The following is a 19,318-nucleotide window of genomic DNA, read 5'->3' as shown; positions in this document are numbered from 1 at the left end:
TGTGAACAATTCTGGTACAAAATACCTCGTGAGTTAAACACAGGCCAGTTAGAAACTATCACACAGTTCGTTGTTGCACACAGTAAAGGGCATTTTTGAGGGGCACAACTGCAACATATTGAGGCTCTATTACTTCCTTAGGATAGCAAAAGAATAAAAGGAAAAAAAATATTCTGAGTACTGCAATAACTTACTGGTCCTTTAGCCAGTCCTTAACAAAAGGAATGGAAAACAATTCTGTGAATGACTCATCTTTCCTCTTTGGATTATTGCTAAAGAAAAAGGAAAACAACTCATATTAATTTAAATTTCAGCTATTCAATTTGCAAATTAGTGCCTTGGAATCATTGAACATACTTAGTAGCAAGAAACATGAATAACTTACTTGTATAACCACTCAGTTAGGAAATCAGTGGGAATAAATTTGGTTCTTTTTTCCTAAAGACAGAAGACAGTTTCAAATTATTTAGTATATTTTTGGATTGGTCATATGTTTAAGATAAATTGACTGCTTTTATTAAATAAAATATAGAGTGCATTACTCTGTCTACTCTTTATTGCTACTGCCAACAGTCAGTGGCTCAGCCAAAATTTTAGAAATTTTGTGGAATGATTTCAAGACAAACTATGAGTGAGAAAATTCTACATATATTATCTTGATATTTACTGCAGTATATCTAGAACAAAGTTTTCTGAATGGTGCTCTAAGTGGCAATGTCATTGTGAAGAAATTAACAGAACTCATTCAAACATGAAAATATGTTGTAAATTCCTTGCCATTGTGTTTAAAGTTCTATTATCATACTCAAAATACTTCATTTCTTCCACAACACAGAGGGAACATTGACTGGATATTGGCTCCTCCTGCATGGAACCAGCCTGAAGATGTTGTGAATACACACAGCAGAGTATTGTGTGGCTGCTCTGACCAAATCATCTGCTGGGTGGTCCAGGAAGGAAGGCAAAACCAAAGGAAGGCTTTTGTCTGTCCACAGCCACAGAAACCATGGGCATTACAGAGAACCAGGTAAAAATTCAAAACCTGGAGCTTCACAGCAAAACTTTTGTGCCCTTTGCTCCCAGTTCTCAACCAACAAAGAGAATTTTACATGTTTTGCAGCAGGTTGTCCTTGGCGACTCGTGCAGCCAGTACCACAGCCAGCCATTCAGAGCCTGAATTTTGATAAAACCAGAATGGATCAGGAAATCCTTTGTTTTTAAGCATTTCCTCTGACATTCCATCCTGACAGATTGAATGGATAAATTATACAGGTGCTCATTCTGCTTATCACAAACCACAGTAACCATAATGTGGAGAATAGAGCATGGAGTTCTGTGGAATAACAGAAGATCTTGATCAGTACCTTCAGAACCTCTCTGACATGAGATGTGCTCTGGAGGCACAAAGTCACAGTGAACCCTAAAAGACACTGAGCCCTGCAGCCCCAGGACACCAAGTGCTTCATCACAATAGCAGCCATTCCAAAAAGCAAGCTGAGCTCCCATCCCAACACTTGCCCTGTCAAACAGGAAATTCTGCTCTGATAATTGTTTCTCAGGAAAAAAAAATCACACTGGTCCAAAGCTTTTGTGAAACTGCTTAATGTCACAAAAGAGGCTGAAGTCTTGATTAAAATGTAAGAGGTTAAGATACTACCATTTGCTAAGGAAAATACAATAAACATAAAAATTGAAAAATTACTTCATTCTATGCATTATCCTCAGATGTGAACAGAGAGGCAGAAAAAATGTTCTACATAGTGTAATTCTTCCAGTTCATGATATATGTGATTATCTGGGGGTCAGGCACAGGTGAAGTGGAAGAGGAACATGGTGTGAGGTGCTGAGTGCCAGGGGAGAGCACAGGGCAGTCACACAGCTGGGGAGGACAAGTGTGAAGTTTAGTGCTGGGCTGCAGGGCAGTCCTACAGGACACCCAGGAAAGCTTTTCATTTTCTAAGACAATCTTACCCTTGGCAGAAATACAGTCTGACTCCAACAGAAGAAAAAAAAAAAGAAAAAAAGGAAAAAAAAATAGAGAGCTTGAAAAAAAAAAAAAGAAAGCAGAAGAACAGAAGATGAAATCATCATAAACCAATTATTAATCCTGAGCCATACATGCCTTTATTATCTGTTTTGTGACAATCAGAGCTTTAGGGTTCAGGTAGGGCTCCATTAAGTGCTTGGCTGGGAAGAAACAGCTCCTCATGCAGTTTTCACACTTAGGCTGATACCAAATGCTGTTCCAAGAAGCCCAACACCTAAACTTTAAGAGACCAAAACCTTCACTGCAGAGCTTTCTATGAGTCACTTCAAATGTTAAATGGACAAATCCTGACTTACACAGAATTTGTAAGCAAACAGCAGAGTCTGATTGTGACTGTACAGCTATTCCCAATCACAGGATGAAAATGGGTCCCCTTACTTAGGGAATTGTTTCAGAGAATAAATTCTACACTTTGACAACAAAATTCGATTTAATCTAGCAGTTGTAATTTAATCTGTTTTAAGTAAATTGCTTTTCCTTTGCAATGGGAAAAAATGATCAGAACAGGGTTCTCAAAACAGCCAAAGGAATCAAATTCATCTTGTTTTATCCTTCTTAGCAGAGAGGAATTCAATCAAGCTGAATATTTTTTATTTTATTTTCTTTTCCAGGAAACAGTTTATTTTGCTAGTGAATTAAATCATTAGTTGCACAGCAGTCAACATTTATAAAGGGAAAAAATTACATAAATTGACCTGCCTTTGACACATTCCCCCTATGCTGCATGAATCAGGATAAAAAACAGGAAATATCTGTACAATGTGCATTGTTAACCTGCAGTTGTGTTTATAAACTGTTTATATTCAGAATTCATTTTCCATTTTTCAGTTTAAATATGATGTGCTTGGTAATAATCATGAAAATATACTGGTGATCAGAAGATGGCAAAGTCATTAGGAAACCTTCTTCCATTCCCTTTCCCTGATCTATCATAATTTTAAATATATTCCATTACAGAGCCTGATACAGCCTCCTCCTTCTGTGATAGCTAACTAGAAAGAAAAGTCAGAGTTATTCTAATAAAAACATTTATACATTGTTCAGTTTAATGCTGAAAAATGAATGCATTAGTTGGTTCTTATGAAAGGAAAGATTTAAGAAAATAGTCTTTCCCCTGTAGGCATTTGACAGCAGATGGGGTAAAACACAGGAGAACTTATGGTAGGAAAAAAAAAATCAGTGAGGGAATACACTGGGCAACCTAATAGGTTTCTTTCATCTCTAATTTAAAAATGAAGCTTCTGCAGACTGCTCTCATATTTATGTCAATTTGAAGACTGCACACATATCTAGCAGCTGGTTTTTCTAGGCTTTAGCTTTTCAGATTTTTTGTATGCATCACATAATGCAAGAGAGCCTATTTTAAATTAAATGTATAAATTGTTGTTTCTTTATCACCTTTCAGAAAAGATCTTTCCTACACAAATCCCTGCCTCTAGCATAACCATTTCCCTTTCCTGACTTCCCCATGTGATTGTACAATTCTTCCCCTCCAGACATGGATGCACCTTCTCTGGTCTCTCCCTTGAACTCCCCTGTTGGCCCCAGAATCTGATTTCCTTAACACAATTTCAATTGCTCAAAAGCTTTCCTATTTAACTTTTCCTGCTCTTCTCATTCATCTTAATTTCCTTTCAAAACATGAAAACCTTTAGTCCCTCTCATCAAAATCCCACTCTTCATTGTCTCTCACCATTCCCTCTCTCTTCTGGGCTCATTCCTCCCTTCCTTCCAGTGCTTCTTCCATTTATCTTCCACTGGTTTATTCTGTACCACTGCCCTTTACAGGCCTTAGTGACTCATGTCTAGCCAGAGTTCAAACCCAGTATTCTCCTCTCATCCTTCATGATTTCACTTAGCTTCATCACAATTAATCTTCTTCATGTCCTGTTGTCTCATGAATTCCATGAATGTTTTCAATCTTTGTTGTCCTCTCTTTTTTGGAAGCTGTATTCCAATGTGTTTATCACAAGAACCTTTCTCCCTGTTCCTACTTTGGGTTTGTAAGGACTCTGCTTTTGATCCTAAAATTCAGTTCAAGTTATTTCATTAGCCATTTTAACCCAAATTATAGCAATTGGGGTTTTTTCCCTCCAAATCCATACAGAACAACACATTTCTTACCAAACTAAAGGATAACTAAAAATCACATATTTATGCCAGATAAGGAAACAGAATGTGCAAGTTCAAGCACCTGGACAACAACGGAAAAGAACATAAATATTCAATTATATGGCAAGCATGCAGAGCTATTGTTTTCCTAGTTATTGTTCAAAAGGAGGAAGAAATGAGGTCACAGTGGAAAACTATCACCTGACCCCAGCTTGCTTTCCTGAGCAGGGCATCTCTTCACATAAGTGGGTTTTCCATAATGACCAAATTCATGTAGAATGTAATCTGTTCTGAATTACTGGAGAAAATAACATTCAAAACCAGATCAAAAAAAAAAACCCCTGATATGTTATATCCTATTATTATGGATGGTTTTCGTGCAAAAGAGCAAATTTAAAAAATACTGCTTGTGAAATAAAAGGCTGTAACTTCCTGCCAGTGATTTGAAATGAAAACAACAAACTAACCTCCAAACACTTCTCCTTCTCTACTTCATGCAGAAGTGCAGCCAGTCCTGGCAGGAGCACTGGGAAGATGTAAAACTCCAAGAATTCTCGAGGAGAACCTGAGCAAAACAGGAGAGCCTTCACTCACAGCTAAGCACTTGGATCTCACAAAAACAGCACCATTAGATATCCTAAAGTCAGTTCCAGTCATTTTGTCAATACCATCACAGCTTGGACAAAGCAGATTCATTCCCTTCACAGACAGCCACTGGTCTGTCCTCACTTCTCAACAAACACAACACAAACTTGGGTAAATTTCAAACTAAATGTGCACCAAACTCAGTGTGCCTCAGAGATGTCAGATTCAGTTTTAAGCGAAGAAATTCAGACACCAGAAGCAGTTTAGTCACAGAAGTGAAAAGCTCTGTGAATTAATTTACCCTGACAGGAAGAAATTAGCCTGTGCTGAACTCAGTGCTGCTGCAGTTAGACCACTTTGGTATCTCATGCCCTTTACAATCTGCATTAGCAGAGTTAGTCATAAAACTGAATTTCTAGACAGAGGAAAAACCAAAGGTTATATTTTAGTGGTGCTGTGATTTCTTTGTCATAATTGCTTCATACTCACCAGATCCTTCAAAGGTTTTAACATGAGTCCATGTACCCAACCTTTCCCCTTTCAGAGAGCTGCCTGGGCTGGAACCTCTCCCCATTCAGGCAATATTCAGGTTTTGGTGTGATCAGCAAAGATTAAATCATACAAATGTTCTCTTCTGGCAACACAGCTGAAACACTGTATTTATTCTCAGCTTTATACCTTTAATTAGTTAATATACTGCCAGAAAATGCTCATAATTGGGAGGACTATATTTCTATATTTATATAGAAGGCAAGGGTAACACTGCTTCTGACTTGCACCAGGAATTCCTAATGAGCAAGAATTAATGGAAGAGAAGACAAAATGAAGGGCTAAAATGCATAATAAAAACACACAGCTGCTTGGGAAATTTATTATAAAGTATAGGGATTGATAAAAGTGGAAGAACAAAACTTCAGAGCTGCTTCCATTCTTGTCTGTAATCAGATGGGAAAAGACAGAATTTTGACAGCAGTTCTCAAATTCAATTGTCTACTTAGTCTATTGATCCTAGCTTTGCATTATTAAATCAGAGGAAGAAATGCCTGCCATTTCTGATTTAAGTGCCTAAATAAAAAGTCACTTATTCAGAAGAGCACAGAACTGCCTTAGTAATGCATAATTTGATATTTCTTCCATTGACCAAGTGGCCAAGCTGGCTCTCTGATTTCAGACCAGAGGCCAAACCATGCAAATTCCACACAACAAAGGTGTTGGTGCTCTTAACACTCTAAATTAAATAAATTCCAAATCCTTGCCATATACAAGAGAAATAATCACAGCAGGGTTCAAGATAATGTACTCTTACTTACATTTTTTTGGATCAGGGGGGTCTCCAGGGGGAGTTTCCCCAAGTACAGGTGGCAGATATTGGGGTGTAGGGGCAGAAAAAAGTTGTTCCACAGGAATTTCCGCTTCCAAAGGCACCTGCTCAAAAGAAATGTATCCTGTCTAAATACCCCAATAGACTAGACAAAAAAAAAAATACAAACCAATTAAACAGAAAAAAAATTACAAGGTCAGTTAAAAATATGGAATCATAATTTCTAATTCAAATATTGTATTATTTATGCACTTTCTGTATACTTGAAAATATATTATTACACTTTTAAAACTTCTGCAGTTTCCAACACACTAAAATCATCCAAACCTAACAGAGGCACATGACTCCCTTTTACAGAATATGGTGAGATATCCCAATTTAAAAAATATTTTATCCATTGTAAGAAATAATAATTATTTATAAATTAATACTGGTAGCATTTTCTGAATAAGTATTTTCCACTCATAAGCTTAAATATCTATTTCACATTGTTCAGAAGTCCTGACATTCACCTTTTAAAGAAAATACACTTTTCTTGTTAGCATTACCCAAGTTGCTTCAAATACAAGCAATTATTTGGAATATTACATTTGTTGGTTCAAATAAACTGTTTGAAAAATAATAATTTTGTTTTCATTTTATGAATGAGTCTACCCTATGGGTACCTAATTTTCACATTTCATTGTTTAAAATATTTTCAATCCATCTCTATGCAGATTTTTTACTTGAACTGTACTCACTGATTCTTCTTTTGATTCAGGATCTTGTTTTAATTGAGGATCATCTGAAAATTGAGGCTGTTCCTCTTCATGCTCTAAAAGTTTAAAAAAAATACAATCTTTACCAGGATACCCTAAAAATGTATTTATTTTCCTCCTAAAGCAGCATTATTTTAAAAGGTAAACAATTGTTTAACATGAAATCTAATGTTTTAAAACAAACAAGAACTTTAGATATTCTTGTCATGTCCTCTTGAGGTTTAAGTCAAGCGCAAGGTTCTCACTCACAAAAGAACCATTTATTGGGAAAAAGGTACCAAAATAATAATTCAAAATATTTCAACATAGGTAGAATGCACTGAATTAACCATTGTTTTTACTAGTAAACAATACTTTTCTAGTCAACAATCTGCTTTTCATAGTGGACTCCTCTATGAGCAATTAAATCCCACAGACATTGTAAAGTATTACTGTCTGCAAAATAAAATAAAATTTAAAAATAAAATAAAATAATTCTGATGAATGAAAAGCTGCACATGACCCTCAAGGACACTGAGTGACTCAGGCTGAGAAAAATCAAGGACCAAGAGAAGGAGCTTGATCTGAGAACACCCACAGGTGCCACAGCGAGAGCACGGCCCAGCAGGTTCAGCTCCACCATCACAGCGGGGTTTAATGGCACCACCAAACCCATGGGTGCTGCAGGTGTTGGCTTAGAATAATCAGCCTCACTCCTACCCAAAAATGGCCACTTTAGTGCAAAAATGCCTACTTTGGGCATCCTGAAGTACTTTGGGAAGATAACTGCATTGGGGAACCGCAGAATGCAGCGCTGCTCCCCCAGCTTTCCAATCTCAAGTGTTCCCAGACTTTGGGAGAAGCCCACGGGCTTTGCTTTGGGATGGTGCTCTGAAAACAGATATTCTGTATTAATTTAACGTTTTACCAGCCCTGAGACATTCGCCTCTCTGCTTTCCGGAGGCAATACCCAACTCCTGTGGGTACAGGATCACCCACACGGCACAAGGGCAGGGCAGAGGCCCTGCCACCGGCTGAGAGGCCCTGCCACGAGCTCGCAGCAGCCGGGCTGCAGCACAAACACACCCAAAGGGTGTCTGTGGGGAAGTTATGGCAATAAAAACAACATAAGGTCCACGAACAGAACCGCTCGCGGCCCTGGTGCCGGTGTGGATCAGGGAGGCTGTGGGCGCTTTGTAGGGCGGGCACAGCCCCGCGCCCGGCGAGACGAGCGGGCGGCCCCAGGCCGGGGCAGGCCGGACACGGGCAGGGCAGGTCCGGGGGGCTCGGAGCCCTGCCCGCGGGGCTCGGAGCGGAGCCGGGGCCGGAGCTCCCACCTGCGCCGTGCCCGCCCTCCGCCATGGCCGCGTCCCGATCGTCACCGCGGCAACGGCTCCGGCAGCGCCCGCGCGGGGCGGGGCGGGGCGGGCACGGCGCGATCGCTTCCGGAGCGGCGGCAGGCGGTGCACGTGGCGCGGGAGGTGAGCGCCGCACGGCCCGGTACGGCACGGCACGGCACGGCAGGGACCGGCACGGCATTAGGACGGGCACGGCATGGCCCGGCATGGCATGGCCCGGCACAGGGACTGGCCCCTCACGGCACGGCTCAGCCCCGCCGCCGCAGCATCCCGTGCGGGCCGTGCCGTGCCGAGCCGGACCGTGCCGGGCCCGGGGCGGGACTCGGGCTGACACCCCCTCCCCTCCCCTCCCCGGGGTGGGCGCGGTGGGCCCGCACACAGAGCGAGAGGGGCTCTGCTGGCCTCGGGGCTCTGTCCACGGTTTGACAGCGTGCCTCATGGTGTTACTGCAAACCAGCAGGAATAATTGAGTTTCGCACTGAGTGGGTGCTAAAGGGTGCTCTGTTGTAATCAATTCGTTGGCATAAATGTCCTGAGAAAACCGGAGAGCGAGGATAGGAAATCACAGACAAAAGGAAATTTACGGTAATAATTCAGGTGCCTTGGAAGGGCCTTGTAATGTTGAGTGGGCAGTAAAGCCGTGTGAAGTTCAGTGTTAAGTGAAAAGTCACGGGTATCTGGAAAACTAAATGTATTTGTGTATATACACACTAATTGTATTTGTGTATATACACACGGATACATTTTGCTGTTTAGAAAGGACATTTGGGGCATAGGTACTGAGACAACGTTATACTCTGCTGCTGTGAAACAAATACAGCCTTACAAACTAAGGCAAGGTACACTAAACAACATCATAAAAGAATCGCCCCATAAACAGTGTTTTCTGTATGTCAGTATGTTCTAGTTCCCCGTCATGGAAAGCAGACTGAAATTAGAGTGTCAGGGACAATGGGGGATCAGGAATGGTTTCAGAATAAAGGATGACCAAGTAGATTAGGACTTGCATTGTCTCTTTGAAGCAGTTCACTAACATTTTCATATCCTTTTTTAGTTCGTTAACATCTTCATATTCTTTTTTTAGAATGATAATAAAGAAAAAGAGAAAAGACGTTCATGAGGAGCCTGTGCAGAAGAAGAAAAAGGTGAAGACTGTCATTGAAATTGAGGAAGATGTTAAAACTGTCATTAAAACTCAGGACAGTGGGCGTCTCAAGAAAAAGAAGAAGAGCAGGAAAAAGGAAAATTTAAAAGATGAGTGCTTACACAAATTGCAACCAAAGAATCGTAAGAAAAATAAGAAGAAGAAAGCTGGCTCTGAATTACTCAGGGAAGATCATTTAGAAGGCTTTGTGAATAGAAGAGGTCATCTGGATTTACAACTTCAAGAGGAATCAGAGGAACAAATTAAAATATTCAAAAAGAAGAAAAAAAAAGTCCATTGTCATTTCTCCTTGGAGGATAATGAGAGTAGTGACGTGGAGCTTTCAAACCATTGCACAGATGGTACTAAGAAAAATAAATTATCATTTAAAAAAAAGAGGAAGAATACTGCTTTGGATTTGGAATTGGATGGTGAGGTAACAAAGAAAAAAAAGAAGAAATACAGTTTTTCATTAGAGGACATCCAGGACAGTGAACAAAGGCAATCTACAAAAGTCTGTAAAAACACCCACAAATACACTTCACAAAAAACAGGTTTTATGGGTGAGGACTATGACACAGGCAATGGTGGGGAAAGTTGTGTAAGAAAGAAGAAAAATAAAAAGAAAGATAAGTCTGACTGCTTTTTACCACTGGCAGCTAATGAGGACAGCATGCATCGAGTTCCTGGTAGCCCCAGTGCATTAAGTGACTCTAGAAAAAGGAAGAAACATAACTCCTGGGAATTTACATGGACAAGCAGAGAGGAAGAGGGCAAAATTAAGAACTTTGGGTGTATCAAAGAGAGGAAGAAGAAGAAAAAAAAAGCTGTTTCTTCCTCAACCTGTGAAGATAAGCAAGACTGCAGTCACAGCATTCCTGATAAGCATCTCCCAGCACAGCAAGAAGTTGAGCTTGAGGAAGAAGAGCTGTCTGGAAGGAAACACAGGAAGAATTTCACATATAATAATGAAGTCAGTAAGAAGAAAAAGAAGAAGATTAAGAAAAAGGAAAAGGAAACAACATACTCAGAAGTTTCTTCAAACAATGACAGTGCTTCTAAAAGCCAAAAAGCACTACTAGAAAACAATAAGAACAAAGAGAGTGAAATGGAGCAAGCTGAGTGTGTCACAGGGGACACTGTGGATGGGGCATTATGCAATAGCAATCCTGTGCTTCTGTATGACAGAAAAAGGAAAGGAAGGAAAAAAGTACCACCACAGCAGTCAGCTGAGGAGCCAGGTTCAAAAGCAGGTGTGGAAAAGATCAAGACAGAACGCCCATGGAATGAGTCAGTGGTGAGTTGGGGAGAGGAGGGCAGCTTTGCACCCTCCTGCAGAGGAACTGAAAGCCTTTGGGGCAGTTCCCTGCTCTGCTCTTGGTGACACTGAGGTCACTGAGGGTCCCCCTGGGTGGGGGGAGGCAGGACCAGCTGGTCTGTGGCAGCATGGCACAGCTCACAGGGTGGCACATTCAGCATGGCACAGCTCACAGGGTGTCACATTCAGCATGGCACAGCTCACAGGATGGCACATTCAGCATGGCACAGCTCACAGGATGGCACATTCAGCATGGCACAGCTCACAGCGTGGCACATTCAGCATGGCACAGCTCACAGCGTGGCACATTCTGCCTGGCACAGCTCACAGGATGGCACATTCAGCATGGCACAGCTCACAGCGTGGCACATTCTGCCTGGCACAGCTCACAGCGTGGCACATTCAGCATGGCACAGCTCACAGCGTGGCACATTCTGCCTGGCACAGCTCACAGGGTGTCACATTCAGCATGGCACAGCACACAGGATGGCACATTCAGCATGGCACAGCTCACAGGGTGGCACATTCAGCATGGCACAGCTCACAGGGTGGCACATTGAGCATGGCACAGCACACAGGATGGCACATTCAGCATGGCACAGCTCACAGGGTGTCACATTCAGCATGGCACAGCTCACAGGATGGCACATTCTGCCTGGCACAGCTCACAGGGTGGCACATTCAGCATGGCACAGCACACAGGATGGCACATTCAGCATGGCACAGCTCACAGGGTGGCACATTCAGCATGGCACAGCACACAGGATGGCACATTCAGCATGGCACAGCTCACAGCGTGGCACATTCTGCCTGGCACAGCTCACAGGGTGGCACATTCAGCATGGCACAGCTCACAGCGTGGCACATTCAGCATGGCAGAGGCCACAGAGTGTCCCTTTCAGCATGGCACAGCACACAGGATGGCACATTCAGCATGGCACAGCTCACAGGGTGTCACATTGAGCATGGCACAGCTCACAGGATGGCACATTCAGCATGGCACAGCTCACAGCGTGGCACATTCAGCATGGCACAGCTCTCAGGACATCCTGAGCTGAGAGGGACCCACAGGGATCAGCCAGCCCAGCTCTTAAAGAAGGGCCCATAGAGGGGTCCAGCCCCAGCTGAGCTGATCCTGTGACACCTGGGGAAGCACTGATGCCTGCTGCTGTCATCACACAGTGTCTCAGTTGTAAAAATGTAAATATTACAGCTAGCAGCAAGCATTGACCCAAAATAGAGTGGGTTTGTGCAGTCATAAATGCTCAGTTGCTCTTAGCAAAGTGGCAGTACTTCATAAAATAAGAGTTTAATGCCATGTCATTTACCCTGAGCAGGTGTAACCCTGGCAGCAGGAGTTCATCTAATTGTTTGTTAGACTTTCCTCAGGCTTTGCTGCTGTCACTGCTGGAGTTATGTAATGTTAGGAGCAAAAGGGAAAGTTAGTCAGAACCTATTGACTAATTCCATCAAAACTTCAATGAGAATCCTAGGAATCCTAAGTGTAGACTGAGCCAAGAGCATTGAAATATAAATTCTGATAGAAAGATACTAAAGACCTAAACAGGCAGTTTTAATTAAAACAATAAATCTCTGCAAGAAAAAGATGTAAGAACTGTGTGAATTGCAACTGAGGGTAACTGGGATTGTATCCTGACTGACTGGTCAGGAAATCCCATCCCAGAGTCCTGAAGTACTTGCCATTTCTGAGGTAAAATGATCATGATGAAATATTTGAAATGCAGGCATTTTTTCTTTATCTGATCAAAGTTATATTTTAAAGCTAAGGGTGCCAAAAGTTAGTACCTACATGCCCAACTTCTGTTGTTATCATTGGGAATTAAGCTGTGAGATGCTCAGAAAATCAATAGGTATCTATCTATCTGTATTTGTAGTTGCTTAAACTTGACTTTGAAAGTGGCACATTGCAAGTTCCTGGGAGGTTGTTTTTATTCCTGTAGGTAATGGAAACCTGCACTCCAGTTGCTTTCTATCAAGAATTTTGAATGCTTGGTTTATTTAAATGTCAAGCACTAGTTAAGAAGGTATCATTGTAGATTTTTTGCAAGGTATTTTTGAAGGTATTTTTTGAAGATTTTTGGAGGTATTTTTGAAGATTTTTTTTTAAGGGTATAGCAGACCATAGTGTGAGCTGCTTCTCAAGCTCCCTGCATGGTGTGCTGTGCTTTGTCATGCACTCAGATGCAGTTTCCTCAAGTTCTGTGGAAACCTGGCAGCTGCCTGGTGTCTAGTGCTAATAATTAAATTTAGATTCATGTGGAGACCCAGATACAGCTTTTTTCACAGGGGTTTGTGAGGGGAGTGTGTGTGCTTATCAGTCATGAGGTGAGCAGATGTTTGGGGCTTTCAAGTTGGATTTCTCCTTTTGACCTTTCAAAAGGACAGGGTGGTTTTATTGCTGGATATATTTTCTAATTAAATTGGCATTGCCTTTTTGAGATTGTTGGACATTATTTGGATTTTGCAGCTGCTTACATTGTGTAAGGGCAAGATAAGCCCTACAATGACATGCAAACTTGCATGACCAGTTAATATGAAAACCACAGCAAATACCTTGCAAACTGTGGAGAAGGGAGTAGTGTGATGCATGTTTTGTTCCTCTTCCCCAGCTCCCTTAATAATAAGAAACTACTCAAAAGAAAATCTGAAGGTTGAGAGGTCTGGGTTAATCAGCTCTAGCAAGTTCTAGTTCCTGCCAGGCCAAAATACACTGCACTAATAATAATAATGTGGCTGATGGTGTGGTCTTGCATTTAAATGTGCCACAGTCCTGAAATGTTTTAATCTACAGCACGTCACACAAGGCTCTGCATGCCTTAAAAATCCTCTGTTGGGCTTGCCCTGCAAGTCAAAGAGGAGGTTTTAAGGACAATGTGAGTGATACCCAGTTAATATCAGTGCTTGGTGTTTTCCTGGTGGATGCCATTGCAGTCAGCTGGGGCAGTGAGGAGGATGAGCACTCAGTTCCCTGCTTTGATGTTGTTTGCCAGCAGACAGCAGAACCCCACCACATGTGAGTGTGCTCTTTTTCCATGAGTTGGAGGCAGCTTGGCACCTCTCCATGGGGTAGTTTTTTCCACTCAGCAGGTCAGCACCGTGCTGGGAATGAGCAGGGATGGGGGTGTCCCTCCTTGCAGCTAAAAAGAACAAAATCTGCTGCAGTTGTTTGCAGAGTCCTGTCAGGACAGTTTACCTGCTTGTGTTAATAGATCTGAAAAGACAGTACCAGGCCATCTAGAAGGAAATTGGGGGTTGGTTTTGGTTCCTTCTTTTCTTCCAAGAGCACGAGCTCTCCTTCCTGCAGACAGTGTTCTCCCATTTTTAATAGTGCATGTACTTGTGTGTGTGTATAAAAGGTAGCTTTGGAAAATGAGGTAAATCATTGATAGCTTTTAATAGAACTAAAGCCTCAAAAAAGTAACAGCAGGTTTTGCTGACAGAAGTATGTTACAGATCTTTTCCTTGTCGTTTCCTTGGCTGTTTCATGCTTGGTTTATTATGTTAGCTGTATCAATAGATCTTCCCTTTGGCCACTTTTTCCAGGCTGGTCTAAAGCTTATGGCTCTCATTTACCACTATCCTGGACTTCTTACTCACCCTGTTGTACTGGATACCCCAAAAGCTTCTCCTGATTACAAATTTGGGAGAGAAAGGCTGGGGACAGTGGTTTAGGGGTGCCACTCACTGGGAGCAGAAGCTGCAGAGGGGCTGCACTTTGTGGAGCTGTGATCAGGATCTGGTTGTGTGTGGCTCTGCCCAGATTTACCTCCTCCCATCCATTCCTTCTGGAGCTGCTGTGTCTCTTCCATCAGCTCCCGGTTCCTTGCTCTCAGCTGTGGCATCAGGAGCTGCTGGCTGCCATGGCAGGGGACACTTCCTGTGTGAGCTGCCTCTGTGCTCCTGGGGACCTTCATCCACAAGGGAGCACAGTGCAGCTGCTCTTGATTGGCTTTGTGCATTTGTGTCAGAGAGACCTTTAGTTATTTTACCTCCAATTTCTATTTTTGTTTAACTTTCACTGTCTCCGTGCCCTTCTTGAAATATAAATTTAAGCTTTTACAAAATGGTTTAATTTGAAATTACTCTGCCTGCAAACATTACTGTGTGTGCCAGTGTTGTTGGCAGGTCCCTATTCATGTGTAAATCCAAAAATCATTTATCTTGATTAAAAGAAAAAAATCTCTGTGAGATATTTTCATAGGAATACACAGATTTAATTGGCATTTTCATCTTAGAGCTGACTATTTCTTCTTGCCCCTGAACAGTACTACTGATTGCTCACTTTTTTAACTACTTTTGTGGTAAGGGCTGTGTAAATTCTAATTAATCAGAATGGATAAAAATAATCATACAAGCTTTTTCCTGTTTTACAGGAACATCTAGATGGTGTAATTATTGTGAAGGAAAAGAAAGGAAACTGTGATGAAATTAACATAGACAAGGTATGTTTGTGCTTTGTTCTAACTGGGTAAGATCTAAAGCAAATCAGCATTTAACATATGCATAGGAATTGATACAAAAAACTGCTTTGTTGCTTATCTATGCCTGGATTTCCCTAAATAAAGCTCTACTTAAAATGTGCTTTACATGTGGGTTAAGTCCAAAATGTACAGTCAATGTCAGAACTAATTCACTTTACTAAGTTAAAGACACATTTCTTTGCCTCTCATCAATGCAGGCAGTAAGAAAATTAGACTTACTTGATGCAGAAAAGCACTCATTTAACAGACACTAAAAAATTACAGTTCTCATGTTGAGTGTGTGAAAGGATCCCATGCACCTTTTAATTATCCTTGCAAAATTCTGAAGATAACTAACGATTCTGTTTTTCTCTTACTATTTCATTGTGATTTGTCATTAACACCCTGGACTCAGAGTCTTATGCTGCATGTGTCATTTTCTGCACACTAGGTGAGGCGACAGGCCCTGCAAGAAGAAATTGACAGAGAATCTGGCAAAACCAAGGCCCTCAGTTCCAAAGTGGCACAGGTGATGTATCAGTTTAGACCCCAGCCTGATGGAAATGCTGTGTTCCAGGGCAGGTTCCTCTGAGAACCACTGTGCTCTTTTTGTATATGGCTCATGTACAGCAGTGTTCCTTCTGCTGCAGAGTCCAGGTCATGCCATAGAACAGCTTGGTTCAGTGCCCAGGGTTTGAGAGCTGAGCACTGAGCTCCTTGCCACTGCACACTGCTCTAATTCCCATCATCACTCCTCAAAAACAACATTTTCTCTGGTTCCTCTGGAGAATGAGCCATCAGACATTGCTACAGAAGCATTTTCTGCTTACTGTGAAATGTATTTTTGGGCTGTGGATGCAGCAGTCACTGAAATGTTTCTGATTTCTTACCTGCAAGACTTTGCACACATTCAGCAACAGGGACACCCATGGAAAGGTAAAGGGGTGGCAGCTGTTAACACAGGTGTGTCATGTTCAGAGTCAGTCCTCTCAGGGCTTCTGCATCTTCCTCCACCTCTTTGGAAGGTGATTCCTGATTCTTTGCTTTTGCATCCACTCAGCCTGGCTCCTGACACATTCACTGTAAGGTTGTGGAAGCTTGCTGCAGTGTTTAGCCAGGGCTAAGGAGATTGAGGTGGAGAGAAAGCTTTGCTAGTATTTCAGGCTTCTTTTGTTTTGCAGGACTGCCAGAATGCCTAGAAAGCTGGAATATGCCTCAAACAAATGCCAGAAACAGCTCCTGTAGATCTGACATAGTGAGAGGGAGTCTCATTGCTCTGGAACTACAACTGTCTAATAGTCTGTGGAGTCATTGAGAAAAATGACATCCTTGGCAGGAGATCTCAGCTCTTTGGCACTGATCTGTTTCTGTTTAGTAGTATGCAGAAGAATAGAAGCTGTGAAAACCAATTCATCAGCTGCACAAAGTGAGCTGGAAATGCTTCAGCAGAAGCTGTGTGCAGTGCCTGCCAGCAGCTCACTTAAAACCAGAGTTTTGACAAGCCATAATTATATTTGCATCAGTGCAGATGTCTCCCATTGCAAAGGGAGGACTTACATTTAGTTATCTGTGTCCTGTGTGTGTCTGGATGTGTGCACGTGCATGTCACAGACTGGGCTTGTGCAGCAGCTTGCAAGGTCAAAAGGCTGAAGTATTGTGGGCAGCTTTCTTTCATACCAGGTATTCTGGCCTGTGATAGGGAATGATACTCCAGCCTTGCTTTTTTTTTACCTTAAACCCCTGCTGCAGCTTTCCTGCATGCTGTGTGTCATGTTGGCTGTCTGCTGGAGAATGGCTGTTCCATGCAAGCTGCCACTGTTCTGTTTGAAGGATTTCAGGCTGACATAAACATACCATTGAATTCACATTTTTTCCTTTGATGTAGGCAGCTCAGTCTGTTTAATTAATAATTAGACATTCTGCCATTTAGTATCATTCCCAGTTTTAAAGAAAAAAATCTGAGTAAGTCCTGCCAAAAATATTTGTAAGTGACTGCATAGCTGTAGCTCAGGAGTCAAATACACCCTTGAATAATGAAGCCTGTTCTTAGGTAAGCCAGAAGTTCATGAACTCTTTAAATCCTATGGTGTATCTGGGGTTTTCCACAAACAGCTGAAATCTCATTTTAGCTGGATATTGCCTCCTCAGAAAGAAACCAGAATCTGCAGCCAGAAGAAAAATCCTGAAGGGGTGAAGTAGTTCAGAGGGCAGTTAAATGCAAATACAGTAAATACAAAGAACCCAGCAAACTGCAAGGGAGAGGAGGCTTTAAGAGAATTAGACTGAGTCATGTTGGATGGGGGAGGCCCTCTGGTTGTGCACCCTTGCAATATTAACTGTGATTAGTGGGATGAGAATGCAAATATTACTTAAAGTTTATAAACCAGATTGAACAGTGTCCACAACTAACACTGCTGAAAACAGCAGCTCCCTACCAAGGCAGTGGGAGGATGAAAAGATAACCCTACAAAGTGACAGTGAAAGAGGATTAAGTCTGACAATTTTCCTAGAATGAGAGATGCTGTCTGGCTCTTGGAGCTGGGTAAAGAGAGAGCAGAAAGCCAAGCACAGAGGGAAAGGAGCTTCTCCAAGGGCATTAACCCCTCGCTGCAGGTGAAATGGCTGAAATGCTGATGAGGGTGCACTCAGGCAGAGTCAGGTCAGTCTGGTACCACATCCCTGGAGAGGTTCTGCCCATGGAACAACAGCTCCCAGCTCTGCGCCCCTGTCAGGCTTCTGTTCTCATGTACACAGCCAGAAATTGTCTTCCTTGGTCTTGGTATTTCTTAATTTTAGTTTTAACTTTGTTTTGCCTCACAGGAAACGAAGCTTGGACAGTGGAGTACAGCTACTTTTAAAAGTTCTGAGGAACAAAATAAGTTTTTTAGACTGTTGGGTGGTTTTAAAAAGGGTCCTGTGCCTATCCAAAGTCCTTCAGCAATTGCAAACAAACCAAACATGGCTCTGAACCAGGAAGGGGAGGAGAAGTTACAGCAGGCTCTGAAGATGGAGTTTGATAAAGCAATGGACTTCAAGCAACACAGAGGAATTGGTCTTGGATTTCAGCCTAATGCCAACAAAAAAGGATACATAGACAAATATGCATCTAGATCTATAAAATTTGAATATTAAAACTCAGAAGTAATAAAGAGAGGAAAATTTCTTTTTGCCTTCTACATTTTTTTACTTGAAATAAAATATCGAAATGCCGAAGAAATTTCATTCATTAAGTCCTTGAAGTTCAAGTTTTCAGCTACATATACCAGTGGAGCTGAGTCCTCACTTCATCCAAACAGTAAGTTTTTGAAACCTTTATTATGTTCTGCAAGGCAAGAGACAACCTCCTTCAGAGACTGAAGATGTGTGCCATGCCTGCAATTAGTTCCGTTTATTTTTTTAAATGCAGAAATTCCGTATTTTTTTTTAAATGCTGATTTAATAAACTTACTTTTATCTATATCATAAGTGATTCCAAAGGATTTTATTGTTCTGTAAAATCTTAACATTTTTTTACACTCGGTGGTAGAAAATGATGGTGCTTTACTTTGAAGACACATTAGTGATGTGCCCTTAAATTTGATGAGGGCAGACTTTTAACTCAGGAAGTAATTCTTTAAAATCTAATATCTTCCTTATAACAACAGATGGCACTGAACATCCTCAATATTGGAACTATGCTCTGGCAGTTGGATTTTCCATCAGCAAATGTTACCTAAAAATGGAAGTATAAGCATTTTGGAGAGTAGCACCAATAGAACTACTCCATTTCTTTATTTTTTAAGACAGTTTCACTTTTACACAATAGTTTTCTGCAATGGACTGCTCTAGCTGAAAGCATCTGCCTGCAGCAGAAAACACACTTAGAAGCACTGGGTTCTGATGCATTTTGGACAACTCTTGAGAGGAAGTGAAAATTCTGCAGAGACTCCATCTGAAGGGGCTGCCATGAATCCATTCCTGTATCTGGGAAGAGGGAGATGCTCTTCCTGCAGGGTCTAAACTTCCTGGAGAAAACCTTCTCTAAAGTTCATTTAAACCTCTCCTACCTCAACATGAGGCTGATTTGCACTACTGCTCTCAGTGTTCAGCACCAGCTCCATCAGCCCTTCTAGATTTTGGCTCTTGTTTTACTAAAATTCAGGTAGCTGAGGTTCTGTTTTCTCCTCTGGTTTGAAACAAATGCTGAATTTGAGCCCTCAGCTACTTGCCTGGCAA

General features: G+C 41.7%; 2 protein-coding genes across 3 annotated transcripts in view; one reads left to right on the top strand and one right to left on the bottom strand.

Annotated features, from left to right (window-relative positions):
* The window catches only part of IQCK (IQ motif containing K), a 33,968-nt gene extending 25,790 nt beyond the window's left edge, over positions 1-8,178 (bottom strand). The window contains exons 1-6 of the mRNA XM_054270565.1: positions 8,140-8,178; positions 6,806-6,879; positions 6,055-6,169; positions 4,627-4,724; positions 386-438; positions 195-272 (exon numbers count right to left, since the gene is read on the bottom strand). Coding sequence (XP_054126540.1) covers positions 195-272; positions 386-438; positions 4,627-4,724; positions 6,055-6,169; positions 6,806-6,879; positions 8,140-8,164 — 443 coding nt within the window. The 5' untranslated portion in view covers positions 8,165-8,178. The remainder of the gene's footprint in view (positions 1-194; positions 273-385; positions 439-4,626; positions 4,725-6,054; positions 6,170-6,805; positions 6,880-8,139) is intronic.
* Positions 8,179-8,263: 85 nt separating this feature from the next.
* Positions 8,264-18,302, top strand: KNOP1 (lysine rich nucleolar protein 1). 2 transcript variants are annotated; one of them, XM_054270563.1, is made up of 5 exons: positions 8,264-8,283; positions 9,245-10,601; positions 15,017-15,085; positions 15,555-15,632; positions 17,924-18,302. In XM_054270563.1, exons 2-5 carry the CDS (start codon positions 9,246-9,248, stop codon positions 18,233-18,235), a joined length of 1,815 nt encoding a protein of 604 aa, XP_054126538.1. In that variant the 5' UTR covers positions 8,264-8,283; position 9,245; the 3' UTR covers positions 18,236-18,302. The 2 variants fall into 2 exon arrangements, with proteins under 2 accessions (XP_054126538.1, XP_054126537.1); XM_054270562.1 differs by having other exon boundaries at positions 8,268-8,302.
* Positions 18,303-19,318: the final 1,016 nt, after the last annotated feature.

The sequence above is a fragment of the Melozone crissalis genome, unplaced genomic scaffold (genome assembly GCF_028551555.1).
Source record: "Melozone crissalis strain CALT ecotype California unplaced genomic scaffold, PUWL_Pcris_2 ptg000012l_1, whole genome shotgun sequence".
Lineage (NCBI taxonomy): Eukaryota > Metazoa > Chordata > Aves > Passeriformes > Passerellidae > Melozone > Melozone crissalis.
This window is presented reverse-complemented; position numbering and strand designations above follow the sequence as displayed.